Source organism: Abramis brama (assembly GCF_963993115.1).
Source record: "Abramis brama genome assembly, chromosome: 25".
Classification (NCBI taxonomy): Eukaryota; Metazoa; Chordata; class Actinopteri; order Cypriniformes; family Leuciscidae; genus Abramis; species Abramis brama.
In genome coordinates, this window is record NC_139987.1 from 24,913,201 (window position 1) to 24,932,443 (window position 19,243).

Here is a 19,243-nt window from a genome sequence, read left to right on the forward strand (position 1 = left end):
TGCTGATGATCTGGCAGTTTCCCTCCCTTTCTCTTCCCTTCAGTCTCATCATCGTTTATTTCTGGAGCAAAAACACAAAAGACAAATGGAGCTCTGACCGGCAGTATTGGTGCGTTTAAGCCGAGAGGAATGCCACCGTTCCCATTGGAGTCGGCAACTTACCACACCAAACGGCACTTGTGGACTTACAGGGTTTAGAGGAGAGCGGGCCGGTCCCATCATGTGTCACTCCTCAGTCACTAGCTCTCTTTAGTAGAAAGCTGCGAAGAAAATGTACCGTTGTCAGGGTCACGTCTGGGTCAAAAGTGCTTCTCGTGGTCTTGTGGCTTAGCTGGTGAAGTCATGGGTTTGATAAATGTGTATGGATAAACATGCACTCAATTTATTTATGCTCCTTGTTCAATGCACTGAGCGGCTGTGATGAAGCCTTTAATGCATGTGTCAAATCACTGTGATAATATTACTGTTCACTTGCTTCTCCTGTACATTATATTTAGTTTAAAAAAAACTAGTTGGATCGAAAAAGTGAATGCTCTTCAAGTGAAACCCACAGAATAAGGAGCCCCTAAAGGGACATGCTGAAGAAAAAAATATGAGATGGGTGGAAAAATAATATTAGTATATTATTTTCACCAATTTTGCCACTTAATTATTTTTTTCTTCTTTTTTTTTCAGTAGTTTCTGACTCTAAACACGTTGAAGAAGAGAAGGCTGAGTTCAGAAGGAAGCTCCAGACCTGGTTTCCTGGCACTGAAGGTAAGAACATCAGCCATGTCCAAAACAACAAAAGATAGTTTTCTCTTAGATTATTAGTATATTATAAATTGAAAGAAAGAAATGCTTAATATTTTCTTTAAGGTTCTGTTACTGTATTAAAACTAAAATAAAGGAATCAAATCTCCAGTGGTTTAAAGTGATATGATGAATTGGACTTATACTGTTATTCCACATTAACTGGACTTATAGCCTACCTTTCTTCCACATTCCAGAAATTACTCAAACTTTTTCTTTTTAAGATTGACACTGAAAAATCGTAACTCAATAGAATTGGGAAGCTTTTGTTGTCTATCTTCAAGTAAAATAAAAAAATATAATGTTCATAGAAAAAAAAAAAATGTATTATTCAAAATGTGAAAATATGGATTTATATGGTTCTTCGTCTCAAGGTTTTATTTAGAATAGATAAAAATGTGCGATTAATTGCGAGTTAACTATGACATTACTGCGATTAATCGCGATAAAATATTTTAATCGTTTGACAGCACTAATAATAAGTCAATGTTTTTCCTCCCGTCTCATATTTTGTCTTCACCATGTCCATTTAGGGGCTCCTTAATATTAATTTTACTTTTGAATTTGACTTTTTATGTTATGACTGTGACTTTTGTCTAGTTAGTAAATGTTTGTAATGGGACACTTAAGACATTAACTTAAAAATTTGCTTGTAAAGTAAGATTTAAAACCTGGAAAAATTAAAACATACTTTTTTTACCTCTTGACCTTTGTCGGTGTTCATACATATTAAATGAAAATGACTATAATATATTGCCATAGAGGTCATCTGTAATGAGTAATTTGTGAGACCGGCCTTTTCCTACATATATATTCAGTGTATATACAGTATATTTCCAAATTAATGCAAATAAAAAAACGGCTGCAAAAACATGGTTTGAAATTTCCTGTTTTTTCTTACATGATAGCATTTGATATATTAATCCATAAAATCTCATCCAGATTATAATACTCAGTTATCTATGGAAGTGCTCGTATATTGACCATCAAAGCATTTTTGCTCTTTGCTCCATGGTTTTATATGATAAAAGAAAGCCAGTAATTGTGCTGGAGACACATTCATCATTACCGCGGTAAATTTTGTCTGTGCTAAAAATTCAATATATCCGTAATTGTCCAGCGACGAGCGAGTGTGTTTAATAAGCGCTGTCATTTTGTTGTTCGTCTGTATGTAACCTCAGAGCGTACAGTCACCCTGCAAGCATGACAAAACTCTGCTCTGATATTCTGGGCGTCTGCCTGCTGGGATTTGTCGCACAGTCGTCTGGGTGAGAGATGTGTGTGTTGAGCCAGCCTGACGTGCAGTGAGGATTTGTGAGTCTGTGTGTGAATACACAGGAGTAAAACACACCACACCTGCCGCTGTGCCCTTCAGTAAACACCAGGATGACACACGGAGATAAAGCTCACTGATGATGCAGATGCATATGGCACTGTTATGCAGTTCCTAGGGTGTTGTGAGTGGTTGCCAGGGTGTTGCTATGCACGTTCTAAGGTGTTCTAAATAGAATGTTGCTTATTGTAAGTCCACAAGACATATGAAGTGTGCCATTTGGGACAGTGCCTAGGCTTGCCAACGTCCCCTTTTTGGCCAATATGCAGCATTAAAAAAATAAAAGCGGCATTATGTGACGAAAGTGTGGATTATGAGGAAGATCGCGAGGGTTTGGGTTCCATTTGGGACAGGGCCAGTGTCGAAACGTTTCAATATTCTGATGACTCGCCACTATATGGCATTGATCTGGCGAACTCATGAACAAGTGTTCATCAAACTGATCTTGGGTCAGTTATATAATGTAGGTTTATTTTTAATTGAATACTTATAATTCATTATTAAACTTACACAGAATGCGTTTTTCCATTCCACTGCGCTACTTTCCCATTGTTTTTCAAAGTAAACACACGCTAGATGGACGTCTTTAACCGCTGCGCTCGCGTCTCGCGTCTTTAGCAGAGTCTCGCTCACAACAGCGTTCTAAAAACGAGGCGCTCAAGTTAAAAGACGTTCAACTTTTAAAAAGCGTGTCTCTAGACCTTGCGCTTTTTCTCGTTCCATTGACCAGTGTCTTGTGTTTTTAACAGCAATAAGGAGAATGATAGGTAATTGTTTCTATTTGTCCTAGTTCGACAAACCCTGCCTAATAATACAATAACACATAAAACAAGCACTACAAATTAATAAAGAAGAATTTTAGTGAAACTTCAAATTTAATGGTGTTTAATTATTTGTGTATTACAATCAATACATGTCATAGATTATACTTTAATGAAAACTTTTGCAATTGGTTTGTGTCATAATACATGTTGTAATACATGTGCTGGGTTTTGACTACCCTGGTAATCCAGAGTTCTCGCGAGAGCACAAGTTGAATTTGCTCTGCGAGATACTCTGGTGTCGAGTAATGATGCCCATTAAATATGCCCCTCGATCCGAGCTGCACCAATCACATCGAGTTATCTGATAAAGGCGGGCCAGAGGCGAGCTAAAGATGACGACAGCGCTGTGACGTCGAAGTCATTAGTAAACATTGCAGGATGGCTCTGGATGAATACCAGTTGTTTGAAACGGCTTTGGCCGCTACAATGAATGAGTTAGACTTGGCTTTTTATCTAAAAGAGGAACAGAAGACGCCGCTCGAATCGTTCCTTTGCAAGAAGGGCGTTTTTGCTGTTTTGCCGACCGGATACGGTTAGAGTCTAATCTACCAGTTAGCTCCGCTGGTAGCTAAGTGTATGGGGCTTGTTGTGATTGGTCGTAGTGTTATCCAATAGCGTGCAGTGAGATTTTCAAATGCATGCTTGGTGCCGTCCCTCGAGCTGGCTGATATTCATTAGTCGACGCCAGACCATTAATCTTTCAGATTTAGGTCTGGATTTCCAGGCTAGGTTTTGACTGCCAGCCTGTAGTTATTTGAGCTCTTTAAAACACAGTCATTTTTTCACTCATCACTAGGATCTTTTAGCTTTCAGAACAAAGCAATTATTGCCCTTAAGGTTTAAAACAAATGACAGAACGAGATACTATGAAGGAATCATAAATATTCATCCTTATTTCATATCAACTTCATCCTTAATTTTTCAATTGAACTTTTAAATTAAAATTGCAAATACATACACGCATACACACACATCACTAATAATAACAGAGCAATATTAATAATGATTCTTGCCTCAGGAAACAGCACTGATAATGTCAGTGGGAATTTTGTGGAAGCAGTAAACGCTCGCGGCGTGTGTATTAAGGACATCTCTCTTTAGAGAGGCTGATATCTTCACCATTAAAAAGCCCTGAGATGAAGCGTCAGGTCTGAACCCAGATATCTGTACGAGCCATAAACCGGAATAGACAAGCCGCTCTAGGGCATCTCCTCCTCACTGCAGGACTCGTGTAGGCCATAGCTCAGGGTTTATGATGCGTGGGAATTTCATTACGGTCCAATAAAACATGACGCTACCACAGAGGGCAGGGAAGAGGGTGCCAGACCCACACACTCATACAATATGAGACGTCCCAGCGCCCAAAAACACAAACTCACCCTGACAGTTCCCAGATTCCCTTCTGACGTCTGGCACGGGAACAGTCGGAATGACCTGTCAGCTGTGCTGGGATTTACGCCTGGACTCGCGCTAATTTAACAGGAATACTGGTAAATCAACTGAGATATGAGATGTCACATGAATCATTACTGAACAAACTGAGATCTAACATACATGTACTCTGGACACATTAAAAAAACAAAACACGTGCGACTAGCATTTTATTAGATACGAAGATTTGAAGAAAACACGTTTTATCATTTCTGTACAAATGTTTCACTTGAAAAGTGTATTTATGCGTATTTATCTTTCTTTACAATGCATGACACTTGCTTTTATATTATAGCCTTTTTAATATGATTATTGCTTTTCTTTTATAATTATAATATACTCATTTTTATGACCTCTTATTTTAAGAGATTATTTTTAGTTTATATCATTTAGTTTAATTTGTGACACCGCAGGACTATTACAGTGAATTGACTATAGATAGAAAATGGTTAAAAATGGATGACCTGTCGCAACATAAACAAAAGAAATACACTTTCCCTCATAATAATGTTCTGTTATTCGTAGTACCTTGTTCATTTGTATATCGCTTTTCACAATATACATTGTTTGTTCTTTACAGAAAATCATGATGTAAAAGGGTTTAGTTCGCCCAAAAATGAAAATTATCCTGTAATTTACTCACCCTCAAACTAGGTATATGACTTTCTTCTTTCATCCAAACACAATCAGAGTTATATTAAAAAAATATCCTGGCTCTTCCAAGCTTCATAATGGGAGTGAATGGTACCTTTTTTTCTGAAGCGCCAAAAAAAGCACATTCATGCATCATAAAAGTAAGTAATCCATACGGCTAGGGGATTAATAAAGCCTTCTGAAGCGAAGCCATGCGTTTTTGTAAGAAAAATATCCATATTTATAACTTTATAAACTATAATCACCGGCTTCCGGTAACGGCCGTACGCGAGTCTAGCGAGTCTAATCTTTGACGCCTCTCGTGGTTTAAACAAATAGAGTTGCCCAGCCGACAACAAACTCAAGCTCCTCCCACATTTCTCTTTAAAAATTCTAATTTTAGACTTCTAATTCGTGACTGGTGTTTTGTTTTGCTCTATCCTCCGTGCTTCCACGTTCACCAATACGTAATGCGTGGGGTCAGAGGTCACTCTTCCGCCGGAACTAGACTTCCGCATGGCCGTTGAAGCCAATCATTAGAGTTTATAAAGTTAAAATTATGGATATTTTTCTTACAAAGATGCATTGCTTTGCTTCAGAAGGCCTTTATTAACCCCCTAGCCGTATGGATTACTTTTATGATGGATGGATGCGCTTTTTTTGGCTTCAAAAAACAAGGTACTATTCACTCCCACTATAAACTATTGTAACTATTGTCTTTTAAAAAAAAACTTGTACTATGGACCTTCCATTTTGAGTCCTGAATAAAGTCATTATTATTATTATATTATTATAAAGCTTGGAAGAGCCAGGACACTTTTTTTTATATAACTCTTTGTTTGGCTGAAAGAAGAAAGTCATATACACCTAGGATGGCTTGAGGGTGAGTAAATTATGGAATAATTTTCATTTTTGGGTGAACTAACCCTTTTATGTTTATTTTATCTTTGCATTTATCAGATTATATACGAGTATATATTGCTTTACGTGAGTGTACTGAATGTATAAGTTACATACTTATATATCCAGCTTTATATAAAGAGCTGGGCTACATTTTGCAATGGAAAAAAATGAATCATATATACAAGTTACAGTGTAAATTATGGAAATTGCTCGAGAAGAAGAACCATCTTTCCTGTCAGGAGTGTCCCAAAGTAAATGTATTCCAAAAGTGTTTGGGGAAAAATGTTTCTGCACAGTCTCTGACTAAACCCATCCATCATCAAACCATGAGCTGGGCTGAATCCGCCTGGATCGGCGGCATCGCTGCCCCTGAAAATGACCTCATGGAAAAAACGTCTCCATTGGCCATTACTGCAGGAGCCTCGGGGAACAGAAGCCACTGCTGCTCGGGAGGTCATTGCCAATTTAACTGCGGCTATAGTAACAAACGGATAACAAACCTGAACTATAACCTAAGAATAGTGGACTTTACACAAGCTGATCGACGCAACACAGACATGCATCAGGGCTGGCAGAGGGGCTAATGAGAGGAAAGAGCGGGATTGTTGGGAATACAGGGTAAGATGAGGCCGCTGGAGAGATAGATCAGGGATTGGGGAAGACAGGACGGTTAACGGAATGATGACATCTTCAGCCTTGAATCAGAGGGAGAAATGCCAAGCCTTCAGGATCATCAGGTTCAAATGAAGGAAATGAAGTGCTTTCAACAGTACACAGGTCTTGTGTCGGATCAGGACTGATCCGTTTAATCCGTTCCATTGATAAGGCTTTGTGCGGACCGTCTCTGTCTCTCTCTTATTGGTCCACTGAGTCCATTATTTCAAAGAATAAGACTAATATTGGACGTGATTAAATTTGGGTCACAAAAGGTCAGCATGTGTTCAGTGAACTGTATCTTATTTTCCAGGGATATAATGGTGGATGTTTTTCGTAGAAGCTGATTTTCAAAAATAAACCCACCCTGAGAAATATTCACTAAAGTAAATATGAAAAATATGATACATGAAACATATACACTAGTCTTTAAAATGTTGGGGTCGGTAAGATTTTTGAAAGAAGTATTTTCACCAAGGCAGTGTTTATTGATAAAAAGCAATATTTTGAAAAATGATCACAATTTAAAATAACTGTTTTCTATTTGCATATATTGTAAAAATGTAATTTATTCCTGTGATCAAAGCTGAATTTTCAATATCAATACTCATTAGTCTTCAGTGACACATGATCCTTCAGAAATCATTCTAATATGATGATTTGATGATCAAGAAACATTTCTGATTATTATCACTGTTGAAAACAGTTGTGCTGCTTCTGTGATACAGTTTTTTCCAGGATTCTTTGATGAATAAAAATGTTTTTCCAATTTGAAATAAAAATCCTTTGTAACATTATAAAAGTCTTTACAGTCACTTTTTAAAAATATTCATTTAAGATATTACTGACCCCAAACTTTCGAATGGTGTAAATGTGAAATATAAAACTTGATATGTACAATAAATGTAATAAAATGATGGATAAAAAAAAAAACATACTTTTCACAAAAGCCTTTTTGAACCTTTAAAGATTTTTTTTTTTTTAAATAACACTCATCAAACACTAATTGTTCAAGTGCTTTGGTAAATGAATCCTCTCTTAAACACCAGGGGGTGAAGTTGAGCCTCTCAAATGTTTTAATGCTAATACAGAGCATCAAGAATTACCACCAAAGCAATTAGATGAAGACATATCTTTTTTTATAGCTGAAACTATTAATTTGCTCATTTTGGAAAAGGTGCTTTGGGAAGGTTATGATAATATGCACAAATCAAGTCTTCATATTTTATTGTAATTAGTTTAAATTTTTTCATTTAATTGGCCATAAAACTGTCAATAAGCTTGATGGTTCAACCTCAGCCTATCCTAAAATAATATAATTTTTAATGAATGCTCCTGAAGATCTTTAGTGAATGTTTCTTCAGTGCCTGAGGAATCATTATGCATGTTTAGAAGATTTCGGCCAGTTGTTTGTTATATTGCCAGGAATTATTCAACCATCATCTCTCAGCCCGCTGAATCCACCTCGAATCTGAAAGCAGGAACAGAAGTAGCTTGGAAAAGTATTTCTCTCGTGAGAGATTCATATGACAGTAAGAGCTGCTGTCAAACAGCTCTGGAAGAAAATGTTACGGAGCAGCAAATCCGTCCGGCACTCCTGTTCATTTTTCAATTTTGTTGTGCTTGTTGTGACACGCTTAGAGACGGAAGAGTGATTGCAAGATAAAGAAATGCCAATCACTGTCCATCTGTCTCGCTTCCATTGCACTATAAAAAGAGCAGAGATTTCATGCCCTTAAAACTAACGGCTCACACTGAATCCAAAGCCACAAAAACTTTAGTGCAGCTTATCTAATGGTCATTCCCTCCGTGAAGAACCTATTGGGTTCAGTAGACTTTCAGAAATATGCTCTGGTTAATTAATTCACAACTAGACAAGAAAATGAACAGGATGGAAATAAAAAGATAGTTGCTCATCTGGTCCATTAGTGATGGGGATTTTGTGATCTCTTTCTGATCGTGGCAACAAAGAACGTCTCGTGTGTCACTGAACCGTTCCACAACCGATTCTTTCAAACACACTGATTCATTCAGGGGTAAGAAACAAGTCAGGGCTGCCAACTTTTGAGTTTAGCTTGGAGTGAGATTTTTTTTTCTTTTTTTTTCGGGGTTATGTAAAAACAAATATTGCATCACAATAAGTGTAATTGTGATTGTCAAAACATTTGGTAACTAAATAGAATTTTATGAAGTTTAGTGACAACATGTTACAATGTTTACATTGTACAATGACTGGTAGGATACAGTTTTTATTATTGCTTGACAAAAATTTCAAGATTTCAATTCCATTCTTGTGATTTGATTCCGATTTTGATTCAATATTGACTAATTTGGATACATGATTATTTTAAATTTTATTTTAAAAAAATAATCTCACCTAATTGGCCCAATCTGCTGGTATTATTAAAGGTTAAAAATAACAAATTAAATTAAATATAATGCAGTTTTTGTTATAATAACAATTATTTAATGACATAAGTAAAAAATATAATAAATATGTAATATAGTGCTCAGCAAAATCTCCTCTCTTGCTATTTTTTCTATTCAATTAACATGGTCATTAAATGGCTTTCCTGAGGTAAATGTAACGTTATGTGACATAATTGTTCTCCTGCTGTTATATTGACCTCTTTCCGTGGTTGAAAAACACTAATTGGTCGATATTATGTATACTTTCGGTAAGTTGTACTGCATCTAAATAAAAAAAGTAACAGATGATCGGTTCACGTGCACTTGAACTGAGGCGCTCAGCGATCTGTCACGTCACATTTACAAGCGCCAAACGTATTTTTTGTCTGAATTTCGTAATAAAATTGACGGAATCTAAGAGCTGAGAATTAGTTTAATATTAAAAGTACCTCTTTGCTCCGTAATTTTTCTGTGCGTGAGAAAATGGATGTGTGGCGTGAGAGCGTGTGAAAAGTGTCAATTGCGTGAGTCTCACGCTCAATGCGTGAGAGTTGGCAGCCCTGACAAGTGTCTGTGTTTATAAGTGATTCACTGAATCATTAGGTGTGTTCGACTTGAAGCGGCGCTGTGCAGACCGATCGGTGTATGACATCAAAGCTGTAACGTAGTCTATATGCTGTTATGTTCAGTTTGAGTCTTGTTGGCTTTGGTTCAGTTAAAGGGGTGGTATAATGCCCTTTTCACAAGATATAAAATAAGTCTCTGATGTCCCCAGAGTGTAGATGTGAAGTTTTAGCTCAAAATACCTCACAGATATTTTTATATAGCATGTTAAAATTGTCACTTTTTGAGGGTGAGCAAAAACGCATCGTTTTGTGTGTGTCCCTTTAAATGCAAATGAGCTGCTGCTTCCGGCACAGGGGGAGGAGCTTCAACAACTTGTGTCCTTTTACCTCACACAGACATGAACTGAAAATGTCAATGTTTATGTTCAAACCGGATTCAGACAATGATGGAGAGACTCAAGAAGAAGTGACAACATGTAGAAGCAACAGGACATTTCTGAATGGTTAGTTGATGAATTTATGCAGCTTATGTGTAGTTATCTTCTAGTCATTGATTAGCATATTCTGTCTTGATAATCTATAAATCGTGTTCAGGGGGCGGGGTTTATGTAAATTCTAGGGTTGGTGATGTCACTAACCCTGGAGGAATGTGGTGTAGTCTCTACCAGCCGTTTGTTGTAGTCCTTAAAAAGCGATTTCTTTAAAAGCAAATATCTTCCTTTGCTTTGAACGTTGAGCTTCGTAACTTTGCAGATGTTGTTTATGCTCAAACAGCAACATTACACACTAACTAAAGTTAGAAAAGTGAAATCATAATCAACCACCCCTTTAACTGCCTGCCTGAGTTCCCATTAGTCTCCATTATTAGTCATTCTGTTCAGCTGTTTCCTAATCAGTTCCCTTTGTTTGTTCCATATATTTAAGCCCTGAGTTCTCCTTAGTTCTTGGCCCGTTCCTGTTTGTGTTAATTGTGTTGTATTTCTCCTATAAAAAAATGTTTTGTTTTCAATAACAAAAGTGAAAAATTAAAAAACACCTGAAATATTTCTGAATAAATCATCAGGATTCATTGTAGAAGCTTTAACCCTTTCATGCATGAATTATGATGACCTCAGTCAGGATTTTTTTCCTATGTGTTTTTATTGCTCTTAGAGCAATAAAAACAAGAATTGATTTTTATTTTTATTTTTTTACAAATTTTTCAAAGAGATCTTCAGATGTCCACTTGAGTGGACAGCATGCTATTATGGTTTAAACTTAAGATATACTATATTAAATATAAGACAATAATCAAACAGATAAAGTATGTGAATTTAACAAACTAATCAATACAATTATATCAAATCATGTGAAAACTATAAAATATATACAAAAAAGACATGCATTATGTAATCAGATTACTTTTTGATGTTATGAGTAAAGAAACGCATTACAATAATGCACATTACATAATCAGATTACTTTTTGATGTTATAAGTAAGGAAACGCATTACAAGTAACATGTATTACGTAATCAGATTACTTTTTGATGTTATGAGTAAAAAAACGCATTACAAGTAACATGCATTAAGTAATCAGATTACTTTTTGATGTTATGAGTAAAAAAACGCATTACAAGTAACATGCATTACGTAATCAGATTACTTTTTGATGTTATGAGTAAAGAAACGCATTACAAGTAACATGCATTACGTAATCCGATTACTTTTTGATGTTATGAGTAAAAAAACGCATTACAATAACGTGCATTACGAAATCAGATTACTTTTTGATCTAACAAGTAAAGTAATGCATTACAAGTGTCATACATTATGTAATCACATGACTTTTTTCGATGTCAATGAAAATTACATTCTAATAATACGTAATAATAATAAGTACATTTATTTACAGTAAAAAATGTCACTGCAGATTTAGTTTTTAAGTTTTAAATTTCAAAAACAATATTCACATTATAATTATGAAATGTAGCTGAAATATAGCAATTGATGCATGACGTCCACTACAGTGGACGTGATTAATCAGAGTTTTCTCTCAATCTAAAATCAAAACTTGGAAAATTTTACTGTGATATGACTCATTAGATATTGCTTGATGCTGCAATATTTTTTTTACCTACAAGAGTCTCCTAGGATAGAAGGAATGGGTGGATATTCCGGAGCAACTTGGCATGTCTGACTGACCCTTGGCCATCTTGGTTTGGAGGGGGAAAAAATCGAAACACAAAGGCTTGCCACTTGGTTGCAATTTATAGGATGATGCACCAGGGTCCAATGAAGAGGCTGATGTGCAACTTTGCCATAAAAACCCGTGCAAATTCAAGAAAATGCTTTTTTAATAGCTGTCCACTGTAGTGTCCACTATGCGTGAAAGGGTTAAAATTCACTCCTGTGTTCTCTTAAAGGGACAGTTCACCCAAAAATAAAGATTCTGTCATCATTTCCTCATCCTCGTGTTGTTCCAAACCTGTATGCATTTCTTTCTTCTGCTGAACACAAAAGAAGATATTTTGAAAAATGATGAGTAATGGTGAGTAAATGATGACAGAATTTGAATTTTTGGGTGAACGATCCCTTCAAACCCGTTTACCTGATGAGATCAATAGAGTGATTCAGTCATGAATATGCCATTTAGTTCTGATTCTAAACAGTTGATCGAAAACACAGGACATGATTGCTTAAATATTATCATGGAAAATGATTCTCAGGTCGTTATATGGTAATCTCCATTGACGGATTTAGCCTAATAGTAATTATTTTACAGTGGCTCTTTCTTACTATACATTTTCATGCTCTAGGTCTTTTTTTTTTCTATACAAAATGCAGAGGAAAAGTGACCAAGCAACTCTCTTGATGTCTCCTGCTGTCTTTTCTCTTTCCTGCTCATGTGCAGACAAAGGCAAGTCACCATGACCTGCGCTCCTGGCACTATAAATTCATCTCTCCGGCTGTACAAACCACGGCAGAGCGGTGCCAAGGGCAGCCCAGCAGAGATTCAACAGGACATGCTCTCATTTACACCCCACAGAAACACGATCCCTGTCTTCAATCACATTCCAGACCAATCTCTAGATGGCAGTGTTACATTTCCGGATGAGAAACCGTTACGGTATGTTCTGCATACAGACACATGAAACCCACTGAAAACACCCTTAGGTGAAGTGCTTCGTGAACTGCTTACAATGCAGGACGACAAATAGTACAAGTAATTTGAAATGATAAATGCATTTTTGTCACATGATGTCATTGTGTTGCATGTTTTATTCAGCGAGTGTCGTCATCCAGTTATCATCTGAGAAATGGTTGTTTTTACATTTTTAATCCCATTCACTTCCGACGGGAGAAGAATGTTAAAATTTGCATTTGATGTATTTCATCAAAATGAAAAATAGGGTGCATTGCGTTGCGTGATATCATCAATGCACAGTGCTGTATATTTTGGCAAATATAGGCTAGCAGTGCATTTGAGCATTCATTGCATACAGAAACGTTGCCTTACTGTGCGCAGTATGCAAAATAGTATGTTAGTATGCTATTCCGAACACACCTGTTCTCACTTGCATGCTTCATAAATGATGATAACTCTATTTGTAGAGACACATTTGGCCTTTGTTTTTGTTCTCTTTCTTGCTCAGTGAACTGTTGAGTTTAAAATCACCAAACGTGGTGTCAGCACTCTGTGTGTGCTGGTTATAACATGCTGTTTGGTTCAAATGATAGAAGTTGTGAATTTCATAGCTCCCGCAGACTTGTTTCCCCCTGAGGAGATGTTCTCTTGAGATCCGTGCTGCCTCGAGGTAAGTGGATATTAGGCTTAGACAAAGAGACCGGTGAGGGCGACTTTATTGACAAAATGGAAACAGCCTGGACTGACCGAGTGATTGTCTCCAAAAATAGAAGAGACTCGAGTGCAAAAAAGCCACAGAAAGATCCCTCGGTGGTTATCAGTAAACCTTTTTATCTATACTTACAGGTTGTTAACAGCACTAGATTTGGTTTGAAGGCGCGTGTTCGATGCTGTCACATGCTGTTGTGTTTGACAAGTGTTTAATTCTCACGATCTGCTGAGATTTGGGTTGCTAACAGCTCTAATGAACTCCGTCTGAGCTGCAGGGAAGGGAAGCGGCTGACGAATCGATCAGGTTTGGGATCGCGAGGACGAGGTGAGATTCTGTGACCTGCAAACTCACACAGAGCGTTAATGACAGATGAGCTTCATCGACTCAAAGGTAGTTAGAAAACAACCAGACATCGACTCTGTGTGTTTGCAAACCTGTATGAAAGAAAAATCACAAATGAGAGATGAATACATGGATGCATAAATAAATACACACTACTAACTAACTCAACCAGGCCCTGCCCCTTTATTCTGCGTATTAATTATTTAAATGAGGAATAGTGTGACGTGTTTGTTCCCGGAAGAAAACTCAAGACTACAATGGAGGCGTTTCAGGAGATCAGAAACACTGACACTGATATAGAGAAGAACTCCCGCTGGAGGGACTTTGTAACTTTGCAGAGCTTTTTCATGCTGAAACGGCAACATTACACACTAAAGAAGGATGAACATATAAAAAAGCATAATACAGTAGGACCCCTTTAAAATACATATTTATTAAGGTATTAAAAAATGATTATCTGCTTTGCCTTGGGAAATAAATGTGTGGAGGATTTACAGTGTTTGAGAAAGCAGTTTGAACAGGATTCACAGTTAAATATGCTGACGGACATGAAGTTTATACAGGGCTTCAAACTGTGTCAACTGAAGAAGTTGAGATTACAGAGCTTGTGTGTGCGAGAGCTACACGTCCACCTGGAATCTGAAGGGAACATTACTTGTCTTGAAGACTGAAAGCATAAGCCGGACCGGATTTCTGTCATGACGTCTTGGCATGCATGGTAATGGATGTGACAGTGTTGATATGTTTGGTCTTGGCAGAATAGATCTGCTACGCTACTGTTGGTCATTGCTGCTGTAGAGCAAGTACGGGACTTGCTACTGCTAATACGAACACGACGCGCTGCTGTGAGCAAGTAAGACATGCTGTTACTGCTGTACAATATAGCATACATGAATTAACCATAGCAGATCTATACAGGTGGAGCTGGGGAAGGTGAAGGGTTTCTGAAAGCGCGCTGCAACTCCCAGCAAGCAATTTTGCGTTTTAAAGACGCCGTCCAAACACAGCCCTGACGTCTAGGCTAACACAAGGCGAAATCTGGGCTGTCAGTGAAAATTTTATAGACGTCTAAACCAGAGACTAGTCATCAATTAGATAACAAAGAAATGAAATGAGTGAAGAAATGAAACCAAACACCTTGTAATCACTGTTTACTTTGCTTACATGATGGAATATCGTACATTTCGCAAGTTATTTTTGAAATGTAACCAATTTCAAGGTTATTTTGTCTACTCATAGCCGGACTATATCGGGTCTATACCTAGACGGTGAAATGATGGCTATTGCAAATGCTGACCAGTATTCGAAGGTTTAGCAGCAAGCTCATTGGCCACTGATACAGCAGGAACCAATCAGCTGTGCCCTATAGAGAATGATGTGATTACAAGCAGATTGAGTTAAGGACCTATCAGCCTGCGCCGTCTAGAGTTTCACGACAGAGCATTTCATGATGTTTAATTTCACATATGACATATGAAGAGTTCAGATGCAAAAGCCTCTAAGTGCCATCTGAAATTTTCTTCTAGAATGATCATTTTTTATCAAGCTCGTATATTTAAGTTCAATAATTTCACTTAAATGACAATGCAAATTACCTATTAATTGTCATTTAAGTGAAATTACTGAACTTAAATATACAAGCTTTATAAAAATGATCATTCTAGAAGGAAATTTCAGATGGCACTTAGAGGCTTTTGCATCTGAACTCTTCATATATACTTTAAAAAAATAATTTAAAAAACAAACAAACACTCTTGAGTTAAAGATTCCCTTAGGATATTGCCCGGCTCTGTTGCATCACTGCAGTGATTCATGACTTAACATTGCACTTAATTAAGAAACCCATAATCCACAGCGTCTAAAGCTCGTCCATGTAAATACAACTCCACCCTGGAGGGAAACAAGGTGTTGTGGGCTTAGACGGAGTGTAATCCCAGAGATGGAGGGAAGGAATGATGGATCGCAGGATCTCCTGGAGTAATTATCCCAGGCCTCTGGTCTCAACCCTCCACCAAACCCCCACTCTCAATCACTCCTCCTCTCTCTCTGTCTGTCTCACTCCCACTCGCACTGGCTTTCCATCTCTCACGCCCCTGTGAATTTATACACTCATGTTTGGCTTGTGTTTTCATGCAAAGCCTGACTTGATCTTAAGCGACTGCAGCTTAAAAACCTAAAACTAGCCTTTAATTGTAACATGAGATTTATTAGAGATGTTTTCATCTAAGTCAAGCATCACTAATTTAATATGACTCAGTCTGAGTGTTAGTTATGTTAACAGACACAAACCCAAAGTGCAGTTAGCTCTGCCATACGCCCAGAACACCCTCGAACTGCATAGCATCATGAATAAAAACACCTTTAAAAGCAAAGCAAAGTCCTCGCAACCTCCTGTCAATGCCTAGAAACCACCAAGAACACCAAGAGTAGAGCAACACACTGAAAACTCAACTCATTTTCATCAGGAAATGTCCAGAACCAGTTGGTATTCAGTTCCCTTTTTTGAAGGGATATCAGTCAAGTCATTTTGTGCAAAAATGTCACATCTTTGGTATTGAATGTGAATACATTGGATCATGGTGTGTTTAATTTATGGCTCATTACGGCAGCACCACCTGTCAATTAATTCAGCTCCAATTGCCCTTCGCGTAATGAGGAGGGTTTGATTCGTATGCGAGAGCGTCTGTCGTCAGGAGGAGTTATTGGCACCCGCGTATTAGACATATTTCATTCCACGAGTCTGCCTTTAAGCAATTAACTGGGTTGGAGGAGAACTAAACCGTGACATTCTTGCTATGTGGGTTTTCTGAGCAGAATTTTGATCCCGCGGCCCAGATGTACGTCCTCTCGCCGGGGTTTGAGCAACGGTGTGGAACACAGATGGCCTGTAGATCAGAGCTTCTGTGACCAGTGCTGTGCTTTTGATTTTACACTGGACATCTAGTCATGACCAACACCAAGAACTAAAATAGTTTCATGTGCACAAGTAAAGAAAAATATCAGTTAAAAAATATTATGAAAAAAAAAATGAAATGCATGAACATTTATTTTTAATATCATTATAATGCGATTATATATTATAATATAGGCTAAACGTGGATAATATGGGAACACTTGCAGGTTTAAATGTTAACATTAGTTATTAACAAACATGAACTAACACTGAGCAATACATTGTTACAGTGTTTATTAATCTTTGTTAATGTTAGTTAATAAATCCTTCTGTTCATTGTTTGTTCATGTTAGTTCATGTGCATTAATCAGAATCAGAATCAGAAAGAGCTTTATTGCCAAGTGTGCTTGCACCCACAAGGAATTTTTCTTGGTACTGAAGCTTCCAGTGCACATATACAAATACAAATACAACAAGAAACATAGTAATACAAATTCTAAGAATAAAATATATAAAAATAAAATAAAAATAGTATAAAAGTAGGGTCACAGCATTAGGTTAACTAATGCTAACAAATAGAACTTTTGATTTGAATACTGTAGTAAACGTTGAAATTAACATTAACTAAGATTAATAAATGCAGTAGAAGTAGGCCTGTTATTCATTCTTTGCTCATGATAACTAAAGTAGTTAACTAATGAAACCTTAATGTAGAGTTACCGATAATATATTTTAATATCAAATTTTATTAAAAAATTATTGAGCTTTTTTTTTGGTCAAATGTACACATTTTTCCACAATCTGTGTTTACTATTGCATATTTACTAACCCATATTTAATGTCATAACTTATTCTAAATAGTAATATTTTGGTTTAATGTACAAAGTAAACAAAAGCATCCTTAAAACAAACATTGAAAATATGTTTTGAGTATTTGAAAATAATGAAAATGGATTTTTAATATCATTATAATATGAATAATATAATATAACAATGTTATTAACATTACATTAAATGGATCATATATTTTAATATCAATTTTTATTATAAATTAAATGTATCTTGAATTTTGATGGCTTCATGCATACATTTTGACACATGTTTAATTATTACAAATGAACCCATGTTTAATGTTATAATTTTCTTTTGGCTTCATGTTCAAAAGTAATATTACTTTAAAATAAAAATAAATAAAATTATGAATATTTGAAAACTATGATTAAATATTTTTAATATCATAATGAATAATATATATTTTTGATATAATATACAGATATATTATACCAATAATATATCATGATATAATATACAATTATAATATCAATAATTCATTTTAATATATCATTGAGCATTTTTAAATGAACCTTACATTTCAATACTTTCATACATTAATTTTTTTAATAATTATTTTTAATATAATTATAATATATATATATCAAGTATCAAATATATATTATGATATAAAGATTATAAATGACTAATATATTTTAAGATAATATTGAGTGTTTTAAATGGTTTCATGGGTTCAACACATAGTTATTGCATATTATTGTGAATGAAACCATATTTAATGTTATATTTTCTTTTATGAACATTTATAAAATATGTTTTTTTTCCTATCCAATGCATGATCCGATCCATTTTTGGGTCGTGACCCGCCACTGCTGTAGACTATCGGCCAGCCCTGCCTTCTTTACATACCACCTTCAGATAAGAAGAGAAATCTCCGAATGAGAAGAAGAAGAAACGACAGAGCGCAGATGAGTTTAAACATAGCCACAGGAAATGTTGAGATAGGGGACAGACGGAAAAGAAATAGAAGCAAGAACAAAGGATAAGAGATGATGACAGTACAAAGGGTGACCGAGGAGAGAGAGAGATGATAAAATAAGACAAGGTAATTCCTTTTTTCTGGTGTACCTTGGCAGCGTTGCAGAAGAACAGTGTCTCTGTAAGTAATGCCAGTGTCTCCGCCTCCTTCCCTTTGCGGGTCAGGGTAAATATGTCCCCCGTCTCTGTGATGTATAGGGTTGTCTGTTGTGTGAGTGTAAGTCAGACAGCACTTTGCTGCTAACTCACTACTCCCTCCCTATTACTGCGGTCCCCCGACCCGAGTCCTGGCCCCTGACGGCCCTCGCTCTGTTTACCCTATATACCTCTGTTTACTGCCACAGACCAGAGACATTTGCCACTGTCACACAAGCTTTCCACTGGGATGACCTGAGAAACAGCCTGGTGACAAGCACTATATCTCAGGATAACAAACACACAGTGTGGTCCAAAACTCTGAGACCCCTCTATATCTATTTTCAATGCCAATTATATCGTCAGCATCACAATTTAAGTGAAACGTTTAACTGAAAAATGAACATGCATGTGAGACTGTCTCAGTATATGAAGTGTGTCTCTGAGAATAAACTGTTCTTAAGCGTGATCTGAGATGTTTCCAGGCCCTGTTTACTCCTGGTATTAAGACTCGTTTTGGTCGATCGGATCACAAGTAGACGAGGGAAACACATTGCCGTTTATATGTTTAATCAGTTCACTTTCAATCACTTCTGTCCTGAGGGTAAATGTATGGGTTTTTCAGATCTTTCGATCTAATGGGCAAAATAAGCTCACGCA

At 36.6% G+C, this 19,243-nt stretch overlaps 1 protein-coding gene across 1 annotated transcript in view; it reads left to right on the forward strand.

Moving 5' to 3' along the window:
* Positions 1 to 675: 675 nt before the first annotated feature.
* The window catches only part of LOC311076354 (uncharacterized protein), a 43,868-nt gene continuing 25,300 nt past the window's right edge, over positions 676 to 19,243 (forward strand). The window contains exons 1-2 of the mRNA XM_084104516.1: positions 676 to 756; positions 12,438 to 12,653. Of these exons, the coding sequence (XP_083960642.1) occupies positions 12,617 to 12,653 (37 nt within the window). The 5' untranslated portion in view covers positions 676 to 756; positions 12,438 to 12,616. The remainder of the gene's footprint in view (positions 757 to 12,437; positions 12,654 to 19,243) is intronic.